This window comes from Heloderma suspectum, chromosome 1 (genome assembly GCF_057233095.1).
Source record: "Heloderma suspectum isolate Gila_16-S chromosome 1, 16-S_ref, whole genome shotgun sequence".
In the NCBI taxonomy this organism is placed as follows: Eukaryota; Metazoa; Chordata; class Lepidosauria; order Squamata; family Helodermatidae; genus Heloderma; species Heloderma suspectum.
This window is the reverse complement of record NC_139458.1, coordinates 391,178,420-391,201,603: the sequence shown is the minus strand read 5'-3', so window position 1 is coordinate 391,201,603 and position 23,184 is coordinate 391,178,420. Positions and strand designations below refer to the sequence as shown.

The 23,184-nt window shown below is 44.9% G+C and overlaps 1 protein-coding gene across 1 annotated transcript in view; it reads left to right on the top strand.

Moving 5' to 3' along the window:
* The window catches only part of CAPN14 (calpain 14), a 73,699-nt gene that overhangs the window by 34,243 nt on the left and 16,272 nt on the right, over nt 1-23,184 (top strand). The window contains exons 10-15 of the mRNA XM_084832570.1: nt 1,923-2,086; nt 4,703-4,866; nt 12,843-13,045; nt 16,316-16,352; nt 18,150-18,206; nt 20,051-20,108. Coding sequence (XP_084688696.1) covers nt 1,923-2,086; nt 4,703-4,866; nt 12,843-13,045; nt 16,316-16,352; nt 18,150-18,206; nt 20,051-20,108 — 683 coding nt within the window. The remainder of the gene's footprint in view (nt 1-1,922; nt 2,087-4,702; nt 4,867-12,842; nt 13,046-16,315; nt 16,353-18,149; nt 18,207-20,050; nt 20,109-23,184) is intronic.

Genomic DNA, 23,184 nt, shown 5'->3' with positions numbered 1-23,184 from the left:
TTATATATGTATGTATGTATGTATGTATAATCTCCCACACATTGGAGCCATGGGAGGGAAATAGCTATGCTAACTCAGGTCTGGTGTGGGTCTGGGGCCTGATCCAGGGATGTGTCAGGAGAGCAAGGGTTTTTTGGATGCAGCAGATCTAGGGCCGCCACTGCCCCACCTCCAGATTTACTTGTACTGAGCTTCCACAGGAGTGCTGCCCTACTGGTGGAGCTCCTCTCTTCTGATAGAGGGTTGTGTCTAATGGGTTGTATCCAAACTTAGTCTAGCTTAAGTCCAATTCATTTCAATGGGTCCACTCTAAGTAGCACTAACATTGGATTCTAGGGATGTATAGGAATTTAGTTTTTGCTCACAAAACATGTGAGCAGGCCCTGTTTGCCACTTCAAACACAATTGCAAGTGTGAACACATGTCCGTTGAAAACTTTCGTAAATTGCCAAACATGTGCTTGCATTCAATTTGTGCAAATTACCTAAATTTACCCAAATCTCCTAAATTATGCAGATTTTGTAATTTGTGCAAATTTCTCCAGTAGACTGAATCAGCCCTCCTTTAGTTTATGGAGGAAATTTAGGAAATTTACATAAATTTAGGAAGTTTGCAGAAATGGAGCATGGGAAAGTTGTGCAAATTTCACGTTTGACCACTGCTCAATTTGCGCAATTTCCCCATTCGTGCAGAGCGAGCAGCGATCGCACATATGAATGGGAATTGGGCATGAGATGAGCGGCAAGACAATGCTTGGAGAATCCTAGTGATCTGGAACATCGCTCATTCACCCATCCTGTTGGGTTCAACCCAGAGTGGCACTCCTGGACCATCCTAACCCCAATCTGCTGGGCTGGGGCAGGGGCTAGGATAGGAGCACTCCCTCAGTCATACTTAGGCATATGTAAACAAGGATGAAGTCTAGAGGCAAGAGGCATCCATTCTCCAGCCAACTCCCCTCCCATATCTGCTCTGGAAGTAGCAGGGGAGGGGAGTAGCAGCCTGAATCTGGAAGAAGGGCAACGCAGCCAGCCTGCACTGAAAACATGGTGACAAGGCATGCCCCGAAGGCTAAAACAGATAAATCGCGGAGACAAAATAGGGACAGTAATTGACCTGGGGTTGGATCCAGGACCTGCCTTCTGCAAGAGGAAGGGACCTTCTTCGAGAAGAAGCACTCCACTCGTGGAAGGTGCCTCTGCCCTATTTTGGGGGATCCCCCCTCCCCCATGCACCACAGCTCACCCCATTCAGCATGGTCTCTTGACTTTCTATCTAGCATTTTCAGGGGACTGGAGGGGCTGCCATTCGAAGGAAAGAGGACGGGGGGGAGGCGTCCACCTCTGTCAGTGCAGTTGATGCAGTGTAAATTTGGATCCAACTTCTGGTAAACAGGGCAGCATATGGAATGGATATTCTTTCCTCACTTTTGAATTCCATGAGAAACATCAGCTATGGTGGTTCAGAAGGGGCTGTAAAGGAAGGGACTGGTATGAATTTCTCCGGGAGGGGATGGGCTAGTGTTATAGACAGAAGGAAGGCTGTTTTCTGAGGCTGTTTAGCACTTGCGCTAATGCACATTAATGCTAATACACGCTTGCGCTAATGTGCATTAGCGCTAATGCACACTTGCACCAGTGAAACCAAATTCTCGTACATCCCTAAAAAAAAATCTGATTCCGTCAATGAGTGGACAATGGAATGAAAGACACCTGACAATATATGAAACACAGACAAAATGGATTTAACAAAATCCGTACATCCCTAGGTGGAATCCATTGGCTGGTTAGAGATTTTCTTTATGGTTCGTCAAAATAACAAATTATATTTAGTTTCTTTTTCATCATCTGAGGAAAGACTTTGTAAAATATTCCTGCATGTGGCCAGGCTAGACTCAGTGTCCTTTGATCCATTTTTCATAGGATGTCTGTGCAAGATTTTAAAACCCATTTTGTGGATCTGATGATCTGTAAATTAACTCCCGATCTCATGAGTCAGGAAGATGGCAAGAAGTGGATGTGCTCTATGCAGTTTGGCAAATGGGTCAAAGGGAGCACAGCAGGTGGCAGAATGAGGGGCCACAAAGGTGAGTTGCATCTGGGTACCCCTTGGGGACATTTGTTTTTGAAAATAATAGCTTGCTTTAAATATCTACTTTTAATACTATACCAGTAAGGCAATAATACCATTGCCTGAAATATCTACTTTTACTGTAATAATGTATGGAATGCACTTCAAAATGCTGTATATTGATGTAAACAAAGCCCTGTATATCATCACCATCATCGTGATTCCTAAGATCCCATGAACGGAATTCCACTCATGAGACATTCCTGATGGGGTGAGGACATTTTTGCCAGTTCCCCCTTCCTCCTGCTACTCCCTGTCCCCACCTCTACCCAGTTATGCTCCGAAAGTTTCAGGATCCCTTTGGAACAGTGTGGGAGGTGGCATAGAGGGCTGCAGGGAAAAAGGGGAACCCCCAGCAGCGGGCTTCATTGGTTCAAAGCCTCATCTGTTCATGGAAGGGCAACTCAAGTTCCAAGACATAACAATTATTTATTTATGTATTTATGTATGTACATATGTATGTATTGCATTTCTATACTGCCCAGTAGCCGAAGCTCTCTGGGCAGTTTACAAAGATTAAAAAGATTAAAAATACAATATAAAGAGATTAAAATTTACATAAAAACCATGAACAGCCAATATACACAAAAGAAACATGTATCTAAAACAACTTCAAACAAACAATCTCAATTATTGCCTTAGAAAGGAATATTTTTTTCAACAAACTAAACCCAATGTTACCTCTCTCTCTCTCTCACTCTCTCTCTCTCTCAAAAGATCTAGAAGTAGATATAAGAACTTGCTTGGAGGACACAGGCATAATATCAAAGTGCCAGTGGTTATAAAGCAAGGTGCAGAAGCTCTTTCAGCCCAAGGGATGAAATCCCTTTTGGAGAAGTTCTTGGGGGACACATTCTTGTGGTGGTGGTGGTGGGGCCAAAACCAAAAGAGAAGGATTAAACCCTCCCCACAAATGCCAGCATATTTTAACTTTCAGCTCTTACTAACAGTAACTAAGCCTTGAGAGAGGCATTTAAACCTTTTAGAAAGGGGAATGCTTGTACAAAAGCTGGGGAACCACCAAATGATTGGTAGTAGGGGGGGAAGGGGTGTGGCCAGAGGAAGGAGGCGTGGCCTTCTGGGGAACTCTGGGGTGGTGGATTGGGACCCCTGGAAGGCCAGATATGGCCCCCAGGCCTGGGTTCTGCACCCCTGTTATAAGGTCTCATCGCTTGGATCAAATTAAAAATTTCCAAATCTAATTTAATTCCAATAGGAGAGTTCAACTCAAGTCTTCCCCATTTGAAATCAATGGGACTTTAAAAAGAGATTTATCTTTGGCTGGATTATGGCCTAGCCCATAAAAACTGTATGGGCATGCTGTAGTCACTGCTTACCTCCTCCCTTTTGCATGCACCGCTCCACAAGTGATAGTTTCATGCTGCTGACATCTCCACTCCCTAACAGTCAGCAGCTCCCAGTACAGCTGCACATGCCTAATGGTGCATGTAAGGTTCTAACTAGGCCTTTCCCAACCTGGTGTCCTCCGGATGTTCTGGATTACAACTTATATCAACTCTGTGACCTTTGGCCATATTGGCTGGGGTTGATAGAAGGTGTAGTCCAAAACATTTGGAGGCATCAGGTTGGAGAAAGTTGGTGAAATGATAACATAAGAACATAAGAAGAGCCATGCTGGATCAGACCAAGGGTTCATTTGGTATAGCATTTTGTTTACACAGTGGCCAACCAGCTGTCGGCCAGGAACCCACAAGCAGGATACACATGCAAGAGCACTCTCCTGCCCATGTTCCCCAGCAACTGGTGTGCATAAGCTTACTGGTTCTGGTAGTAGAGGTAGCACATAGCCATCAGGACTAGTAGCCATCGATAGCCTTCTCCTCAAGGTATTTATCTAACCCCCTTTTAAAGCCATCCAAATTGGTGGCCATAAGAAAGCTGAGGAACATATGTTGTGAAACAATTCATGTTGTGATAGGCATGGCTGTACATTACAATGTATTTTTCTTCCTTGTTTATTTTATACTGGATCAATTGGATCAATAAAGTAGCTTATAGATGTCTGGAATTTTTAATGCTATCTCTATCCTGTTGTTGTGCTGTGTTACTGCAAGTGGTCTCATTTAGTAAGCCTTGTAAGAATCATGCTCTGGGAATAGAGGCCCCTGCATTGGGGGTCTTGCTCTGCTTGAGCTGACTGAAATTCTCTGAATTTTCACCTTGAAGCTTGTTTGGATTTGTTTCCACATCAGCTTGCGAGCTTTCGTTTTTTTCTTTTCGCGTGAAAATTCATTTGTATTTTCATGCACATTTCCCCAAATGTACGCATCCATTGCATGTATTTTTGAAATGTACACAATTGTGTCCCATTGATTAAACTGTGTTTGTGCATATGTTTCAAAAGTACACCATTTTTTGTGCACATTTGTGAAATGGACACATTTTTCAAAGGTTTTTTTGTTTGTTTCACAAATTGCTTTGCAAGCTTGGAAACATGTGGACTTGGACCCCAGATTGTGTTCACGTCTGTTTCCAGCTCTGGGATGTGTGAACTGGGTAAAATTTGGTCAAAAATGAACAGAAACCAGCTTGTCACACTTCTCTACCTCAGGGACATTTTGGATGAATCCCCAATACTTGCTGAAAGTTCTGCAAGGCAACGGCAGCAAGAGGTCTTTGTACTCATGCAGCGTATTGGTGTCTCTGATCCAAAAACACAACAGCAAACACCGGAATCAGATGCCTCATCTCCACATAGGCCTCTCCGTCTATAAGGTAGGTGGAATCCTTTCACTTGTGCCAAAATTGTTGGGATGAATTTCCCTAAGCAGCGTGTAAGAAGCTCCTTGGCTCCTCCAAGCCAATGAGAGTATCGAACAGCTTCCTCTCCCCAGGTTAGAACAGGGACCTTGGCCTACCAGTGTTGGCCCAGTTCCACTAGGGATGTACGACAGTCACTCACCTTTTGACAAAATGTGATTCGCGGTGGGGGGGAGGCGCTCCGTCCCTCCCCCCGAAATTCTGGCCAGGGGGGAGGCGCTCCATCCCTCCCCCTGAAATTCTGGCTGGGGGGGAGGCGCTCTGTCCCTCCCCCCCCAAATCCTGGCCGGCCGGGTACGCAAATGGTGGCAGCCGTAGCCGCCGCTGTTTGCGTCCCTGCAGTCAGCCGTGATAGGCTACGTAAATGTTTATGTAGCCTATCATGGCTGAGTAAAAAACAAAAACAAAATCCCGCGCATACGCAAATGGCGGCGCCCATGGGCGCCGCCATTTGTGTTCCTTATTTTGGCATGTCTAGTCTATGTAAACATTTCCGTAGACTACGGCAAAAATAAGGGGAACGCAAATAGTGTAGACGCTACGCTACTTGCGTTCCCCTTATTTTTGCCGTAGTCTACATAAATGTTTACGTAGACTAGACGTGCCAAAATAAGGAACACAAATGGCGGCGCCCATGGGCTCCGCCATTTGTATACGCGAGGTTTTTTTGGTTTTTTTTTACTCAGCCGTGATAGGCTACATAAACATTTACGTAGCCTATCACGGTATTTTTAAAAAATCTAGCCGTGATAGGCTATGTAAATCTTTACGTAGCCTATCACGTTCTTTTTTTTTTTTTTTTACTGGAAATGGCGGCGGCGCTGCACCGCCGCCGGAGCCGCCACCGCCAGGAGGATTCGCCCAAGGTAAGTCCCGTCCCGGGGGGGGGGGGGTGACAGACCGTTTTGCCACCGATTTCGGGGGGCCGAATGCGCTGGCATTTGGCCTCCCTGAGATTCGTGGCGAAATTCTCTGACATCCCTAAGTTCCATACAGTGGGTGCTGGATGGTCACCAGTTATAGAATTAAATTAGAGTGAATTGAGGCTGTGAATCAGAGGTAGACGATAAGAAGAACTGAGGAAAATAACTTCCCTTGTAGGCACAAATAATACCCTCATGCACTTTGTGTGTGTGTGTGTGTGTATGTGTGTGTGTGTGTGTGTGTGTGTGTGTATATATATATATATATATATATATATATATATATAAAACACTTCTATACCACCCAATAGCTGAAACTCTCTGGGCCGCTCCTGCTTCAGGGGCTCCCTACACACACACACACACACACACAGAGCTAGGGATGTCAGAGAATTCCGCCATGGATCTCGGTGAGGCCGAATGCCAGTGCATTCGGCCCCCTGAACTCCGTGGTGGAACGGCCTGCCCCCCTCCCCCCCACGGATCCCCCCCGGGACAAGACTTACCTGGGGCAGATGTTCCGGACGGTGGCGGCTCCAGCGGCGGCTTTGGTGGCGGCGGCGGCTGGTCTTCCAAATGGCTGCCACCGCTGCCGCCATTTGCAGTCTGGTTCCCCCCCCCCATTCATGATAGGCTACGTAAAGATTTACGTAGCCTATCATGTCTGGGTTAAAAACAAAACAAAACACGTACGCAAATGGCGGCGGCTACGGCCGCCGCCATTTGCGTTCCTTATTTTTGGCCGTCTTAGTCTACATAAATATTTACGTAGACTAAGAAGAAGACAAGAAAGGGGAACAGAAATAGCATAGTGGACGCTATTTGCGTTCCCCCTTATTTTCGCCGTCTTAGTCTACGTAAATATTTACGTAGAGTAAGACAGTGAAAATAAAGGGGAACACAAATAGTGTCCGCTACGCTATTTGCGTTCCCCTTTCTTGTCTTCTTCTTAGTCTACGTAAATATTTATGTAGACTAAGATGGCCAAAAATAAGGAATGCAAATGGCGGCGGCTGTAGCCGCCGCCATTTGCGTACACGTTTTTTTTTTTTTAACCCAGATGTGATAGACTATGTAAGTCTTTACGTAGCCTATCACGGCTGAATTCAGGGTCACAAACGGCGGCGGCTATTGCCGCCGCCATTTGCATCCCTGCTAGCCAGCGGCCAGATGTCCAGCTGCTGGCAGAGCTGGCTGGCGGCTCCGCGGAATCCCCATGGAGCCGAGCCGGCCAGCCAGGATTCTGGGGGGAGGGACGGAGCGTCTCCTCCCCCAGCGGAACCCGGCGGAGCCAGGTAAGCGGGGTTTCATACATCCCTAGCCGGCCGTCAAGGATTCTGGGGGGGAGGACCGAATCGCTGCCCCCCATCGAGGATTCCGGGGGGAGGGACGGAGTGCCTCCCCCCCACCGTGAAAGATTCCGTGAAAAGGTAAGTGAGTTTCATACATCCCTACACACAGCCTTGCCTCCATCTTCAGCACAAGTCTCCTGCATAAAATGAAAGACCTCAATGGTGAACCCTCCCTAAGTAACCCCTCCCGCAAAAGGTGGGTGAACTGGGATGCCTGGAATAAGGTTTAGAATGGGGAGTTCAGTGCTTTACAACAGGAGGTTAGTTCACCCTTTGGTTGGTTCAACCCATTGTAAATTTCAGAGTTTTAAATCACTGGTTGATACCTGTTCTCCTTTTTTATTTTCTTTCTAGCTGGGCCAGGAGGTATGTAGAATTTTTCATCACTTATTCGTATATCAGCACCACACTATTTGTACATTCCTTCTACCTGTTCCTTTTATTCAAAAAGTTTGGAAGACTATATGTAACTAACTTCAGTGTGTTCATCATAACTGAAATTCTGAACAGAATGTGATTTCAATTTAGCTGAATTTTGAGTTTAAGATTGGAAACACTGGGTGGGATGCAGACTTATTCATGCTTAGGGTAGACCCATTGAAATCAACTGGACTTAAATTAGTCATGGCTATTATGCTATGTGGGTTGACTCTAAGCATGACTAAGTCTGGATCCAACCCACAGCATTTTATATGGTATTTGTGCCAAAATATTGAAATGCATTGTTCCTAAGTGCTGAAATCAGAATTCTTGTTCAGGCATTATGCCCATACAGGGTATATCATCATGTGAAAAATGGGCAGGGCCATGAACTTTGGCTCCACCCTTACATCCCTTCGTATGTCAGCCCCACATCCTCAGTCCTTCACCTTAGTCTATTGAGCGGGAAGCTAGTCATGTTCACTTGAATGCATTTGCTTGAATGTGAGTACAATTCCTCCCCCTTCCATGCACAGTTGGGGAGCGTGATAAAGCAGGGTTCTCAGTCACATGGAAGCTTCTTCTTGTGTTCAAGTGAGTGTGAATAGACGCTCTCTTCAGACCCCCCTGCTCGATATAGGGGAGTTGGGCATTGAGGGAGATGGGGTCACTGAAGGTGGGGTCAGCATGAGCATGTTGATATGCTCTGTTCAGTCATCATGCCTGAACAGGGCTAGATTCAGTTTGTGATCCTAACCATACTTTGCTGGGAAGTTACTACTATTGAAACCAAGTGTTCAGGGTTTCAGACAATAAGAAATTCTGGATGTTTGGGACTGTATCCAGTGCTGCTGTAGAAGGGAGCTCTGCTGACTTGTCCCATTCTGGAAATGCTAATTTGGGCTAGTTTACAGGATTGCTCTAGCTCACCATTGCACTAGCATTAGTTTCTACTAGCACAACATTTTTGCTGGTGGTGGACGGCCAGCATTAGATAGTGCCCTTTTATGTCTGCAAGTTTGAATTCTGTTAAGACATGAGTTTTCAATGTGATGTTAAAAACACAAAGCTGCTGTGTTCAGTATTCTTTGTAGCATATTCTAGACAAGCTTCTTAAGGCATTCAGAAAAAAAAAAGATTGTTAATGCTGATGCGACTCAATACATTTCAAGATAATGCATTTTTATGGCTTAATTAAGCATTAATGGTGGTGTTCCTGAGCTGTGCCCAGAAGCAGTAGACAGGGCTGAGTGAGAAATGGTTTTATTATATTTCTTTTTTTAGGCTCAACAAATTATAAATTCCTGAAGGAGGTTCACCCACTATTTTGGCTCACTCTTGGGAATTATTTGCAGATGCCACTAAATCGATACAAGCACTTTTGTCAGGGCAATATAGCCAGTATTTTAATGATGTGTTTAGGCTACTTCATCCCAGATATTTTGGGTTGTTCACATTTTTAAATAGGTCTATGTTGTGGTGGGAAGAAACTGCCTTCAAGGGTGTTTCTGCCAGGGCATAAATTTTATTTTATTTATTTTATTTATTTATTGCATTTATACCCCGCCTTTCTCCCTCTCGCAAGGAACTCAAGGCGGCTTACATTATCCTCCTCCTCACCATTGTATCCTCACAACAACAACCCTGTGAGGTAGGTTGGGCTGAGAGTCTGTGACTGGCCCAAAGTCACCCAGTGAGCTTCCATGGCCAAGTGGGGACTAGAACCCGGATCTCCCGGCTCCCAGTCCATCACTCTCACCACTACACTACACTGGCTCTCCATCCATCAATCCATCAAATGGCCACGAGGTGGATGTGTGGTACTATGAAGTTGAGCCATCAGATCCAAATTAGGGGTGGATGAACCTGGCTGTTTCATTTTCTGTAAGGTTCACTTTTCTTCAAGCAGAAGTTTGTTCCACCCTGTTTCTGCATCAGTTTACAATTTTTTTAAATTAAAATCCACACAAAAAAATCATACGCATTTTTATGCACAAAAATTATACGCAGTTTTTCCAGACATACGCATATTTTGCAAGCAATTGTGCTAACATATGATTTTTTGTATGCTATTTCCCCTATTGCATGCATTTCTGCATGTCATTCTTCCTAACGTACACATTTGTGTGCACATTTTCTGACTGGAAAACTCCATTGCAAAATTCAAAGAAGTGTGAAAACTGAAGGCTAATAATCTTCCGTGTTAGTTTATTATTAGTTTGAGAAGTGTGAATTAGGTCACGTCATATTACAGTGTGAACCAAACGAATCTCTCCCCCATTCCTTAATCCATCTGGCAGATCAGGGTTAGCACTGGTGCAAATAATCTCCATGTTGATGGCAGCACTGTTGGTGCTGGTTCACCCTCTGCTATTTCGTTCTTGCCTCATTTGAATCAATTGTCACACTTTAGCTTATGAGGTCAATGTGCATTTTTAGCCAGGTTTTTAAAAAAGAATTGCATATTTTTCTACAAAGAGATTTGAGCAAAATTCTTGAAGCTTAGAAAAACGGTCTGCAAGTCTGTGGAATCTGCCTGAGAAGGGAAAAACTGTGGACGTTCCAGACTGGATTCATGAAAATGCATGAATCTGTGGATCGGATTCATGAGTAGGGGTACAAAAAAGCTAGTGGGTGCCACATGTGGCTTGTGGATGGCAGGTCACCCACCCCTGTCCTAGAGGACACTGGTCGGGGCTTCCTGGATGTGGCCCTGAAGGCAGGACAAGAGACAGGAACCTGCCTGTCTCTTGTCCAGAGCTTTGGGCCAATCGGGAGAGAGCACTTTCACATCCAGGCTCATTGAAGCTTGGAGCTGGAGTGAATTCCAGATGTGTATTGAGCGCCAAGATTAATATAGTGAAGTACAAAACCAAGACCAGGTTTAAAATTGGAAATACAATGAATCACAGCATTGACTGAGGCATAAAAGCCTTGCCTTTAATATATGATGCATTCTAAGGGGCAACCCCACCCTCTTAGTAGATGACAAATTGCTGCATTAGCAGGAGAGAAATACAACCAAAGCGAGAGAGAGCAAAGTATTTCTGCAACTGCCCATGTGGGCAACGAAGTCCACAGGAGAGCCAAGTGCTAGAGCCCTTTTGAGGAATGGCCCAGTCAGGGAGGCGTCAGTGTTCTTAGCCAATGCAATTATTGACGGACTCAATGCTGGCTGTTCACTTATTCAGTAGTAACGGGAAATGGCAATAAAATAATAAAAGTGCAATTTTGCTTTTGTCTTAATGGGATGAGAGGGTTGTCCGAGAGTGGCTACAACCAGTGGAGGCTGGTGGCTCCGATTTCGGTGGGGCTGTGAATCCATTCTGGGTTTCAGTCAGTACCAGCCAGAACTCTAAAGAAGCTATCCAAGGAGCTGATTTGGGATAGGGTTCAGAACCTTGGATAGCTCCTTTAGAGTTCTGGCTGGTTCTGACTGAAACCCAGAATGGATTCATAGCCCCACCACAATTGGAGCCACCAGCCTCCACTGGCTGCAACTGCAGTTCTACGTATCCTCGAGCAGATTTCTCCCCTGCCCCCGAGTAAACAAGACTAGGGTCAGGATGAAGAATGTGTTACTGGTCTCCTTGGGTTTTAGGATTACATGACACGGGGGTAGTGGGTATTGATTTGGGAAATATTTAGAGTACTCAGACCACCGCATGTGACTTTAGTATAATTGTTCTAATATAGGCAGTGTGTCAAATCACCACCCGATTTCCTTTAAGTTCCTGACTCCTGCCTGTCTATGTATAGAATATGTGCCCAAGGCAAGAAAGAGTTGTGCAGGATCCACAGTGCTCAGAGCAGCAAGAGATTGTGTTTTGCTATCATGCTCCAGGCAAAATACTGGCAAACAGCCAGCTGTCTGCTGTGCCTTTAGATGGATTCAAACAATCATGTTTTCCATGTGATGTTTCCAGCTATCATTCAGTACCCTGTTTTTATGGAACATGCATCTAGGAGTGGGTAAGGAATTCATTTGGTTTGGTTTTCTGTGCAGAGGTACCAAATTTGGATTTTCTGAACCTAAACCCAAGCTGGAATGCAGGTTGCCTCCCAAATCCATACATTTCCAAAGTTTATGATGCAGTTAGCAAAAATAAAATAAAATAAAATAAAAATCCTCCCCCAAATGCATATATGTATTTAAAAATGTGCATAAAAATAATATGCTGGAGGGGTGGATAGCTCTTTTTTAAAAAATGCAAATGAAATGCATACACAGTTTCATTCTGATAAAAAAATAATTCACAATTCAATCTGGAATTGAGATGGAACAAATGTAGTACTGGAAAAATAAGAACTTCAGTGAAATCAAGCTTGAGAGATTCATCTCTCATGACTTCCATCACAAGTCTGCATCACTTCTCTACTCACATTGTAGCAATGGCCATGAATAGCAAGGGAAGCTTGCATGCTTCATCATAATAGGTGATGATGAAGATGGCGGCTTGACTAATAGAGGGGGGAAGGCTATTCGAGGCATAGGATGCAGCATGGTAGAAGGCACAAAGACAGGGATGGGAGAGGAAAGGGTTAATCACTTAATTATTTATATTCCACCTTTCCACCAAAAAATGGTGCTCAACTTCCCTTCCCTGTGCATTGCTGTCCCCAGTGAAAATCCCCCCCCCCAACCCTGCTATTGGGTAGCATCCCACATTGTCCCAGCGCGAGGGCTAATGATGTGGCACTACTGTAAACCGGCATGTATTTAACATGACTGGCACAACAGGAAAGGTGTTGATTTGCTGCCTGAATGTGATGGCACTGCAGCAAAAAAGGGGCCATTTTTCTTCAAAACAAGGTGTTCAGAAATTGCCGTTTTTTCCTGTTGCCCTAGTTATATTGTGCAAGAGTTGGTGTTATGAGCGTAACATCATTAGCGCTGGCGCCATGTCATTGGTGCTGGTGCTGGGACTACGTTGGACACTAACCCATTATTTAAAACAACAACAACTCAAACATGATTTCTCATGGTGCATTTACCATCACATCTAGTTTTGCCCTTAGAAATATTTTTCTTTAGCCCATTTGCTTTTTTGCACAGTGGGGCAAATGTTATGACAGGTGCACAGACGTTGTGATGAGCACAAACATCACCATATTCGTTTCCTCCAAAGGACTATTTACAGTTATTTTGGACAGTGCCAAACCATTGCAAGTTTCCCCATTTTGTTTTTCAGCTGGTCTCTTGTGTTCCTTTTCTTTTCTTTTCTTTTCTTTTCAGTATTATGACAGTAATAAAAAACTGCCCCCTGCCTTCTTCGCCTGGAATAAGGCTTTGAACTGGTCAGTCTTTCTTAATGACCGTGAAGTGACTCAGGATTTCCGGCTCCCCCCCGGAGTCTACGTCATCATCCCTTCCACCTTGGAACCTCACCAGGAGTCGGAGTTCCTCTTGCGGGTCTTCTCCAGGAAGCACAGCCTGCAGTAAGCGCTCCTGTTTGGCGTTGTGATAATCGCCATGGTACATCAGAATTCCCCAACTTGGTGCCCCCCAGATGTGTAGGACTGCAAGCCCCATCATTGGCCATGCTGGCTGGGGATGATGGGAGTTGAGGTCCAACACGATGCCCCGCTGAAACTCAGCCTAATCATGTGCAATGGAAGCAACCATATTTGCTCCCATGTCTACCCCTGCTGCCTCCCCTCTGCTTCCTCTGTGTTGACTTCTAGAGCGTAGCCTACTCCAGGTGGAGACATGACCTCTTGCACTCTGTGAAGCACCATGCCCACCCATGGCCCTAAATCAGGGGGTGAGCAGCCTAAGGCCCGGGGCCAAATGTGGCCCCCTGAGTCCCCAAATAGCCACACCCCCTTCCAACGATCCCACCCCCACGATAGTTTGGTGGTTGCCTGGTTTTGTGCAGTTTTTCCTGCATTCTAAAAGGTTGAAATGCCTCTCGTAATGCTCAGTACCTGGCAGCAAGGGTTTTAAACTATGATATGCCAGTAGTTGGGGTATTTTTCGCCTCACCCCTTTTGCTTTCAGCCCTGCGCACCACTGGCAGGGGTTCTCCTTGGGAGCTTCTCCCAAACTGAATTTGGCCTTTGTGCTAAAAGAGGTGCAGCACCCCTGCCCTGAATGAATAAAATATACATCTAGCTGTAATAGAGTAAATTTTTCTAAAACACCTACTTGCCCTTTAAGGTATGTGACTCCCCAGATGTTACTGAAGGAACGCAGGATATGTAAGAGCTCCTGTTTGAGGATGGGCATTTCCCTGTTGAGGCCAGTGGCGAGGCTGGGGGGAAAGAGCAGGTGCTAGCAGTCTGGGACCACTCTGCCAGCATCTCTGTACTGGGATCAGATAGGAAAGGACAGACAGAAACCTGAGTGCTAGAACAATTCAGACAGGGTTGGCTCTGGGGCACTGGAGGGAGGGCCCAGGGTCAGCATCTCCTGTGAGACCTCAGGCTCTGTCTCCTAATGTATGGAGCTGGAGGGTTCAAAGCAGGGGCAGCTGGCGACTCCAGTTCCAGAGGGGCAGAGTTTGTATTCTGGGCTTTAGTTACAACCAGCCAAAGTTCTAAAGGCACTATCCAAGGTGCTAAACCTTATCCCCCAAATGGGTTCAGCACCTTCAGCCACTGGTCCAGAGCAGACATTCCAGGCACTGAGGAATCATGAGCTGAGCAGGAAATCAGCCCAGTTCACACAACAGTGCTCAGCCTCCATGCATAAAATAAACATGCGTACGGTGGAAGTTGGCCGCTCCTCTCCTCCCTGTATGTGTATTTGTGGGCATGCTGATATGTGCGCAAGTGTATACACATAGGCAGCCTTCAACATGGTTAGGAACCCTGCCAGCTCTCACAGTGCGGGTGTTCATTATTTTCACAAGGGCTGGTGTCTGGTGTGCTCTACTCCTCTCTACATCTGCACACTCCTAAAATGCAGTTCCTAAAGCCAGGCGTTTTATGGCATGAGGCTGTGTTGACTGAAAGTGGGTTTTTGGGAGAAGCAGCGGTCCTGTAGCGTAATATATTTGGCCCTGCATTTGAAAGAGGGGTGGTTTGGCTTGAATGGGCTGAACTTAGAGACACCAGAAGTGTTGAGGATGTTACAGTGTTGGGGTATGGAAAGGCTCACATCTGGCTTGTGTTAAGATCCTTTGCCAGGACTTTCATTTCCAGCTAACAATGGTCTGGTGAAACCAGTTGTACTGGACTGCAGCCAACATCTTCAAACCAAAGGGACAAAAAGGCCATCATGGAACCCAGACCACAATGTGCTTTCCCCAGTCTGGTGCTCTCCAGAGGTTGTGGACTTCAACTGCCATCAACCTCAGCCAGCATAGTCAGTGGTCCAGAATGCTGGCAGTTCTAGTCCAAAACATCTGGAGGGCACTAGGTTGAGGAAGGCTGGCACTACAGGTCTGTCAACTTTGTAAAAGTGGATAGAGCTTTCTAGCTAAGAACATATGAAGATCCCTGCTGGATCAGACCAAGAGTCCATCTAGCCCAGCATTCTTTTCACACAGTGGCCAACCAGATGCCCATGGGAAACCTACAAGCAGGACATGAGCACAACAGCACCCTCCCACCCATGTTCCCCATCAACTGGTGTATATAGGCATACTGCCTCTGGTACTGGATACAGCATAAAGCTATCAGGACTAGTAGCCACTGATAGCCTTATCCTCCAGGTATTGTCCAATCTCCTTTTTAGAGCCATCCAAATTGGTGGCCATCATTACATCTTGTGGAAGTGAGTTCCATAGTTTAACTATAGCTATTATAGCATCATAAAATAATCTGTTCTTTTAAAATGTTTTAGGGCACAATCCTATGGGGATAGGTGGCCACCTCCAAACTCGGGGGTGACCGCCTATCCAATGCAGGGCAGGAGAAGTGCGGAGGGGATCGTCCCCTCTGCGCTTCAGCTGCCCTGCATTTGTGGCTAGACAGCTGATTTTGGCTGTCTAGCTGTGGGAAGGAGGAGCAGGGGAGGTGGCTACCGGATGACACATAGGATGTGTCGTACTGGCATTTCCGCCTTCCCCGCCCTGGAAAGCCGCCCAGAATGCCCCGTTTTCGCTGATCTGTGCTCCTGTTCCGAGTGCGGAGCGTGGGGCCGTTCTGAGCTGCCTGCGAGGCAGCACAGGAGGGAGAGAAAGTCAGTTCTCAGGGAACCGATGTAGCCTATGGCTGTCTAGCCGCTAACTAGCAGCCATAGGATTGCTCCATTACTTGTTTTAATTATGGGTTTTTATTCTTTTCTCTTGTTGTTCACCACTCTGAGATCTTTGATGTGGAGCAGAATATAAATATTGTAAACAAACAAAGCATCAGCTTCTTGTAGACTTGTTCCAATCAAGGTAAAATAAATAAAAGGAGTAAACTGTAGAAGCCACCAATTTTGTGTGAGTAGACCTTTGCCTACTGGGCAGTATAGAAATGAACTTACTAACTAACTAACTAACTAAACCATGATCCTGACCAGCCTTGCCCAACCTGGCACCCTCCAGATGTGTTGGACAACAACTCCCATCATCCCTAGCCAGCACGGCCCATGGCGGCTGGGGTGATGGGATTTGCAGTCCAACACATCCGGGGGGTGCCAGGTTGGGCAAGGCTGGTCCAGGCAAGCAATTATTCTTGAATCAAAGAGCATTCTGCTTTTCAGGGGGGCTCCCCTCATTGCACCAGTTCTTCCATTCTCTCTCATTGTGTGTGTGTATTTTTTTTATATTTTAGTGAACTGGGCAGAGATTCAAGCAGCGTCCTGTCAAAGGTGAGATGAAATGAGGCCACAGGGCATTGGACTTTCTCTTTGCTTTATGCTGCTGGCTTCTGTCTGCTCCTTCTCTCTGCTGCTCTTCTCTGCGTCTGTGGTGGCAGCACCGATGAGCTGTGTAGGGCAAGCTAAGCTCGCAAATGGATTTTTATTGTCAGCTAACTTCAGGGCCCACTTAAAGGCCTGCATGGCAGGATGTAAATTGGCAGGGTGGGGTGGGGATAGGCAATCCCTGCTGGGTGCTTTTAAAGAGGCGGTGCAGGAAAGAGGAAGTGTAGTTCGCATTAGCTTTTAATGTAGTAATGGCATCAGAAGATTTTTTTTTTTTTTTTACTTCTTCACTTACTTGCAGTAAACATTTCCTTCGCATGGAGCCCTGGCAGCTGGTGTTTAGCATGTCAGGGGAAAGGATTGAGATCTCGCAGGCTAAATGCCACCTATTGCAAGGTGGATGCTTATTCTCAGGGCATCTTGGAAACGAGAGCCAAAGTGTTCCCATGTTTAGTGAGACATCTCAGAAACCCAAATGCAAGTCTTTTGTGGCCTTGGGCTTCTGCTCCTCTTTCTGCACATATTTGCAACCTGGAATAAAGAGTTGTTTACCTCACAACTTGATTGTGTGGTGGAATATTGTGAACTTTTAAAAACATGTTGTACATTAGAAGTGGCATATTAGTGATCAGTGGTTTATTTACTATATTTACTAAATGAAACTGCAGAAGGAGTATCATCTTGTGATACTTTAACTATCTCAAAAAGTGATGCATAGCTCACTCCTACATCAGGAGGGATGCCTAGATAATAATTTATTATTATTGTAAAATGTCAACAAAAGAAAGAGCAAGAAAAAAATGAAAAAACATTGTGGCTACATAGATTTGAATATATCAGTTTCAATGCCTACATATGAAATGTGTGTGGTCTGTCTGTCTGTCTCTCTCTCTCTCACTCACACACATTTCATATATAGGCATTGAAAATATATATATATATATATATATATATATATATATATATATATATATTTGAGAAAATACAGCTTCCTAAGAACGATACATAAACTTCACAAAAGCAGACCAAATATCCAAATAACTATCCATTCACAGGTGGCATCTATATGCCACCTGTTCACATGTTGAAAGTGTTGTAAGGTCTATAATCGATTGCATTATGGGAGGTGAGTGTTTATCCTTCCAATGTTGTAATATCAGTCTTTGAGCTGTCAGAGGGGAGCAGAGAATCCATTTACACTGACCATGTGTTGACTTCCAGGAAACCAAGTTCTGCTCTTAATGCGGAGCCAACATTTGTGGGGGCATGCAGGCTGGCAGCAAAGGGAGCAAAGGCGGGTGAGGAGCAGTTGCACAACTGCGGCACCATTGGCTTCCCAGGAGGGGACGTTAGCTGTATAATGACCTCTCCTGTCACTAAATCTGTGGTGCTGCTGGATATCCCTGTTGATAATGCTGCAATCATTTACATTTACTTATTTACTTTCTGTGATTTGTATTCCGCCTTTCTACCAAAAAATGGCACTTAAGGCAGCTTACATCAGCCTTCCCTAACCTGGTGCCCTCCAGATGTTTTGGATTAGAATGCTCCTCAGCACCAACCAGCCTGGCTAATGATCAGGAATGCTGGGAGTTGTAGTCCAAAATATCTGGAAGGCACCAGGTTGGGGAAGGCAGCTTTACATATGACATGAGTGATATTGGTTCCATTCTGAAGAGCTGTATGGTCCTGCTTCTTTTTTTGGGGGGTAGTCAATTTTAATTTTGTTTTTGTCATCTTCAGGAAATAGTCGACAAACATGAGGGCTGGGAAGATTTCTTCTCAAAGTACTTTGTGGAAGTGAGTGTCTATCTATCTATCTATCTATCTATCTATCTATCTATCTATCTATCTATCTATCTATCTATTTGGTCTCTGTCAAAGGAAATAACAAACCTGCCCTGTTTAAGTTAGTTCACGTAAAAGAAGATTTGTAGGTAAAAAGAACACCCTATGTTTGGAATAAGCATGAACACTGGAATCCAGGATGTTGTGCATAGAACAGAATCCCGCAATTATAGCTAGACTACATGTCCAGAAGGACCATGTGGTATAGCCAAAGGCAAAATGGTGAAACACATGTTTGAATGTTCACCAACATCAAGAATGCCTGCCTGTGGAAAGCTGCCATGCAAGAGAAAGGCCATCTAATCCAACCCCCTGCTCAGTCCAGGGAACCCAGAACTAGAGCGTTCTCAACAGATGGATGTGAAGACCTTCAGCGAGGGACAGTGGGTGATTGGTCCCATTGATGAACTGGTCTTACAGTTAAAAACTGACTCCTAATGTTCAACCAAAATGGATCCCGTTATAGCTTTTCTATGCCCTTGACCATATTCATTGCCCTCTTCTGAACACATTCCAATTGGTCTGTATCCTTCTTACAATGTGGCAGCCAGAACTGGAGAAGGTCTAGCCTAGCTTTCTCCACAAACTGCAGAGACTTTCCTTAAGTGCAGAACATGTGGGAGCATTCAAAGATGTGATTCTTCCACCTGCATCCTGAAATGGTACAGCCAAAAAAGGACTTCTTCTGAATATGTACTTTGAATCTTAGCAACAGAAATGTGATTGAAAACTGTCCCGCAGAAGAAAATTGGGAAATGTTGGCTGTGGTCATGGCACTCATTTGTTGGGTTGTGGTTACTGATGAGAGGAAAGACACACTGCTGTTAATTAAATGGTTGAGCATTCAATCATCACATCCCATAAGTTTTACAATTCTTCCCCATTGTAAAATGGTACTGTTCCTTGATTGTGTGATGCATTCACTGGATCCAGGATAATATTTAGAGGGGCTGCCACAGCTCAGAGCACAATCTGTGCAAGCAGAAAGTGCCAGGTTCAATCCCCAGTATCTCCACGTAAGGCTGGGAAAGTCCTACCTGGAACTCTGGACAGCTGCTCCTGTCATTGGAGAAGCTATTGAATCAGATTGGCTAATGAATGGTCTCATTTGGTACAAAGCAGTTTCACATATGTCCAACAGGATATTAGCATAATTGCCTAAGACATGGAAGGAGGGTGGGACAAAATAATAATAAAACACCAATAGCAAGGTTCACATGCAGGTAGTGGCTTCATCCACACATCATTATATGCCAGCCCAGAATTCTAAAGAATTCTGCTTGATCGCTCCAGCTAGATCATGTCCCTGGGTTTTTATTTGTGATGTGTGAAACCAGGAACTCTGGCTGGTCTCTCCCCAGACAAGCCAGAGTCATAAGCCATGGTTTACTCTTGGGTTTTGACCCTGGCTTGAATGAGGAGAGACAAGCCAGAGTTCTTGGTTCACACATCGCAATAAGCAAACCGTGGATGGAAGGCCTGTGGTTTGTTTAGCCACTTCTGCTTGCACTGGGAGTGATCAGACAGTGTGCACTAGCACATTGTCTCGTTCACAATAGTCCAGAAGTCTTTAGAATGATTTCCATGATGAGCTTATAGGTAAATATCTCCCTCTGCCGGCAGGCACTGTGTGCACACAATGAAAAGCGCTTTATCTTCCATATGTGATGGATGTTTCAAAATCAAGGTTCCAGGTGATAGGATAATGTGACCTGCCCCCACCCCCCAATTAGAATGCTTGGAATCTGAGACACACATAGCTTGGATTTTCTATCATTTTCTCTCCCCTGCTTTAGTATCCGGAAATAAATGCAGTCCAGCTGCAGAGGATCCTGAACAATGTGGCGTGGACAAGTAAGTATGATCTAGACTATGAAATCCTATACATTCAAGTGAAGCATGCAGCATAGTGTACATGCTTTTTTTCTTTAGGTAGCTCAGTCTCAAGGTGTTTCACAAGAGATGCTTAAATTGAACTACAAAAAGATATTTTTAACATCTCAAACAGCTTAAACTGTTTAGAGATATTTTTAAATACGTTCAGAGGTATATAAATCTATTAAATAAATAAATTTCTCCTCCATCTCTGTTGATGATATCACACAGGCCGCTTTTACACATGTCTATATGATACCATTTCCATGCTTTTAATTAGGACAACTCTACCATAATGTGGGAGGGAACAGTCTACTTCATTTCCTTTCCCCCACCCATTGCTACCTGGATGACTCCCTCTCAGCTCAAGATAGCAAAAATCCTTCTTTTATTGAGGAAAACTTTTGGCTCTCTGGTTGAGTTTGAATAGTTTTGCTTTTCACAGTTTACTCAGAGCTTTTCTACACCAGGCATTTATTGTGTGTTCATCATTCCCTATTTACGGTTGTTTACGGGTTCTTTAGAAGACAGCATGATCCTCCAGTTTCGCTTCTGTGTTTAAACGGCACTCTTGGAGAGGTTTTTTTAGAGCAGGGGAAATGCAGTATTACTCGTGAAAGTGAAAGAAAATGCCTTTTCCACTTGTATAATTGCACTATTCCACTATGCTACAGTCTCACCTAGAGGTTATGTAGTGGAAAAGCAGGAAAGGAACGCTCTTCATGTAATGCTTGGACCTCAATTCTGCAACAAAACTGAAAGTAGATACAGTGGATTAACAGCCTCGTGTAGAAAACCTGGGAATGTTTGTGGCATTCATACTTTAATTTTAATTTTTCTTAAGATGTTCACCTAAGACATTTTAAGGGTAACCAAAGAAATTAAAGTAATAATCAGCACTCTGAATTTATTGGTTCCAAAATGGACCCACTTTCCCCCCTCTTGACAGTTCTACTTCCAGAAACATGCAGCTTAAAAATGAACGAACACCCTCTTAAAACAATCATGGAGTAATCAATAACTAAGGTGGAAGAATCCTAATTCATAAATGGATAAGACCTGAAACTGTTGACGAACTTAATGAGATAAAAGCTTTTGTGGCACAGGTTCAAAGTAAACAAAAACAAAACCAAACCTTCATCTCTTTAAGGGTTGCCAGTCTTTTGAGCTTCCCCAAGAGTGAGGGTAGATGGCTATTTTATCTGCGCTTCAGTATCTTTCCAAAGTAACCCATCAGGCATTGGGAAATCTATAAGGAAACTAACCAGGCTGTGTGGCTCATCTTTTATTCTTCATAGGCAATCAATTTTAAGGCTTTCATTTCCAAACTTTACAGTGCATGATTCATATTTAATAAACAGGGCTATAATGAGATTAAAACATCGTCGGTTTCTGTAGAGAAGGGAACGGTGAGTTATGAGCCTGGCGCCAGCTCCATGGAAGTCTGCAGGCAATCTATAATCATGATTTGCAGTGAGATTAGACTCTCTTTCTGTTTCATTTCTTGTCATTCGTGTATTGCTAGGAATGCTCGGCTCTCTGCTTTTAGCTCTCCTATCTCTTCTGTCTCTGAGAGATGCAGAGAAAGGCAGCAGCGGGGGGCAGGGGGAGGAGAGAACACAAAATGGTCAGATTTATCCATATCCTTATTCTGTTGCAGCCAGTAGAGTTACACATGGGACAAATCAAGCATGCACAAACAAAAGGAGAAAAGTGACTTCTCCCAAGGTCATTCACAAGGCTGGCACCAAGGGGTAGGCATGGTGTATTGCCCTGGCCGTGGCTGCTGAACTCTAAGGTTAGAGGTGCCACGATAGTGATACATCAGATTCAAAGGTTTACTTACAAGGAGACTTTATTGGGTAACTTACAGCACACGGGCATACCCAATGGTTGGATCAGCCAGCTCTTCTGAACCACAAGCCATGGGGTCAAATGGGTTTTATACCATACATGTCAGCAATGAGGCAGCACAACACTAGCAAGCCCCCCTAGCGTCCATTCCCAGCATAGGCCAGAAGTGTTTGGTTCTCAAGCACAGCCGCCTGCAGCTCAGCATAAACACAGAGCTTCACTTCTCAGGCACGGCCTGCTAAGGCTTTCTCCTCATTAGCAAGGAATGCACTGAGAAGGCTGTTATCGGCCCTTTGAATCATCTTCACATGCTCAGAGGCTTACTAGCAAGGGAATTGCACCAATAATGAACTTAAGCAAGCATTATGGATTTCTAAGCCCTTCTAACGCTACAAATGACTTGGCTACGCTCCTGGGGCCAATACACATGGTCAGGCACCTGCCAAGGGCCCATACCCCGGCAGGGGCCCACTGAAGAGCCCCCTGGACTTGCTCCTGCTCTTTACCTGCCTCGTTCACCTGCCTCATGCTCTGGCCCAGACAATGGTGATGGTGAGAAGGGGGAGCAGTAGATGCCACTGCCTATTTCCTCGCTGGCTCCCTGCCTGTCAATCAAACAAGTGGTAGTAATTATGAGAAAGAGGATAAGGACCAATAACAGAGGGGGACAGCGGAGGTGAGAAGGTTGATTTGCTGAAGGAGGGGGACTATTGAAGGTATTTTGGCCCAGGGTCCTGGAGCAGGCACTGGTCATTTGGACACCCTACTGTGCACACTTGGAATTCAGTTCCATTGAAACCAGAGGGATTTCATTCGTGCCCAGATTAAAAAAGCGTTGGTTGGTTTCCATTCTCACTGATTTCTACCTAAAGAGCTTATATCAGCCTCCCCTAACCTGGTGCCCTCCAGATGTCTTGGACTGTAACTTCCAGCATTCCCTGCCAGTATGGCATGGGAATGCTGGGAGTTGCAGTCCAAGACATCTGGAGGACACCAGATTGGGGGAGGCTGGTCTGTACTCTAGTGTGCATTGTGTGTGATGTGCATTGTCTTGATAACATCCATACTTCTGGTGAGAACCAGTGTAGAAGAAACCCAGGGTTAACGCATACCAAATGTTAGCTTCGTGGCTTGCCTTCTCCACAAATGTTCACCTGGAGAACACTTCTTGTTGTTGTTTCCCAAATCCTTTGGTGGATCT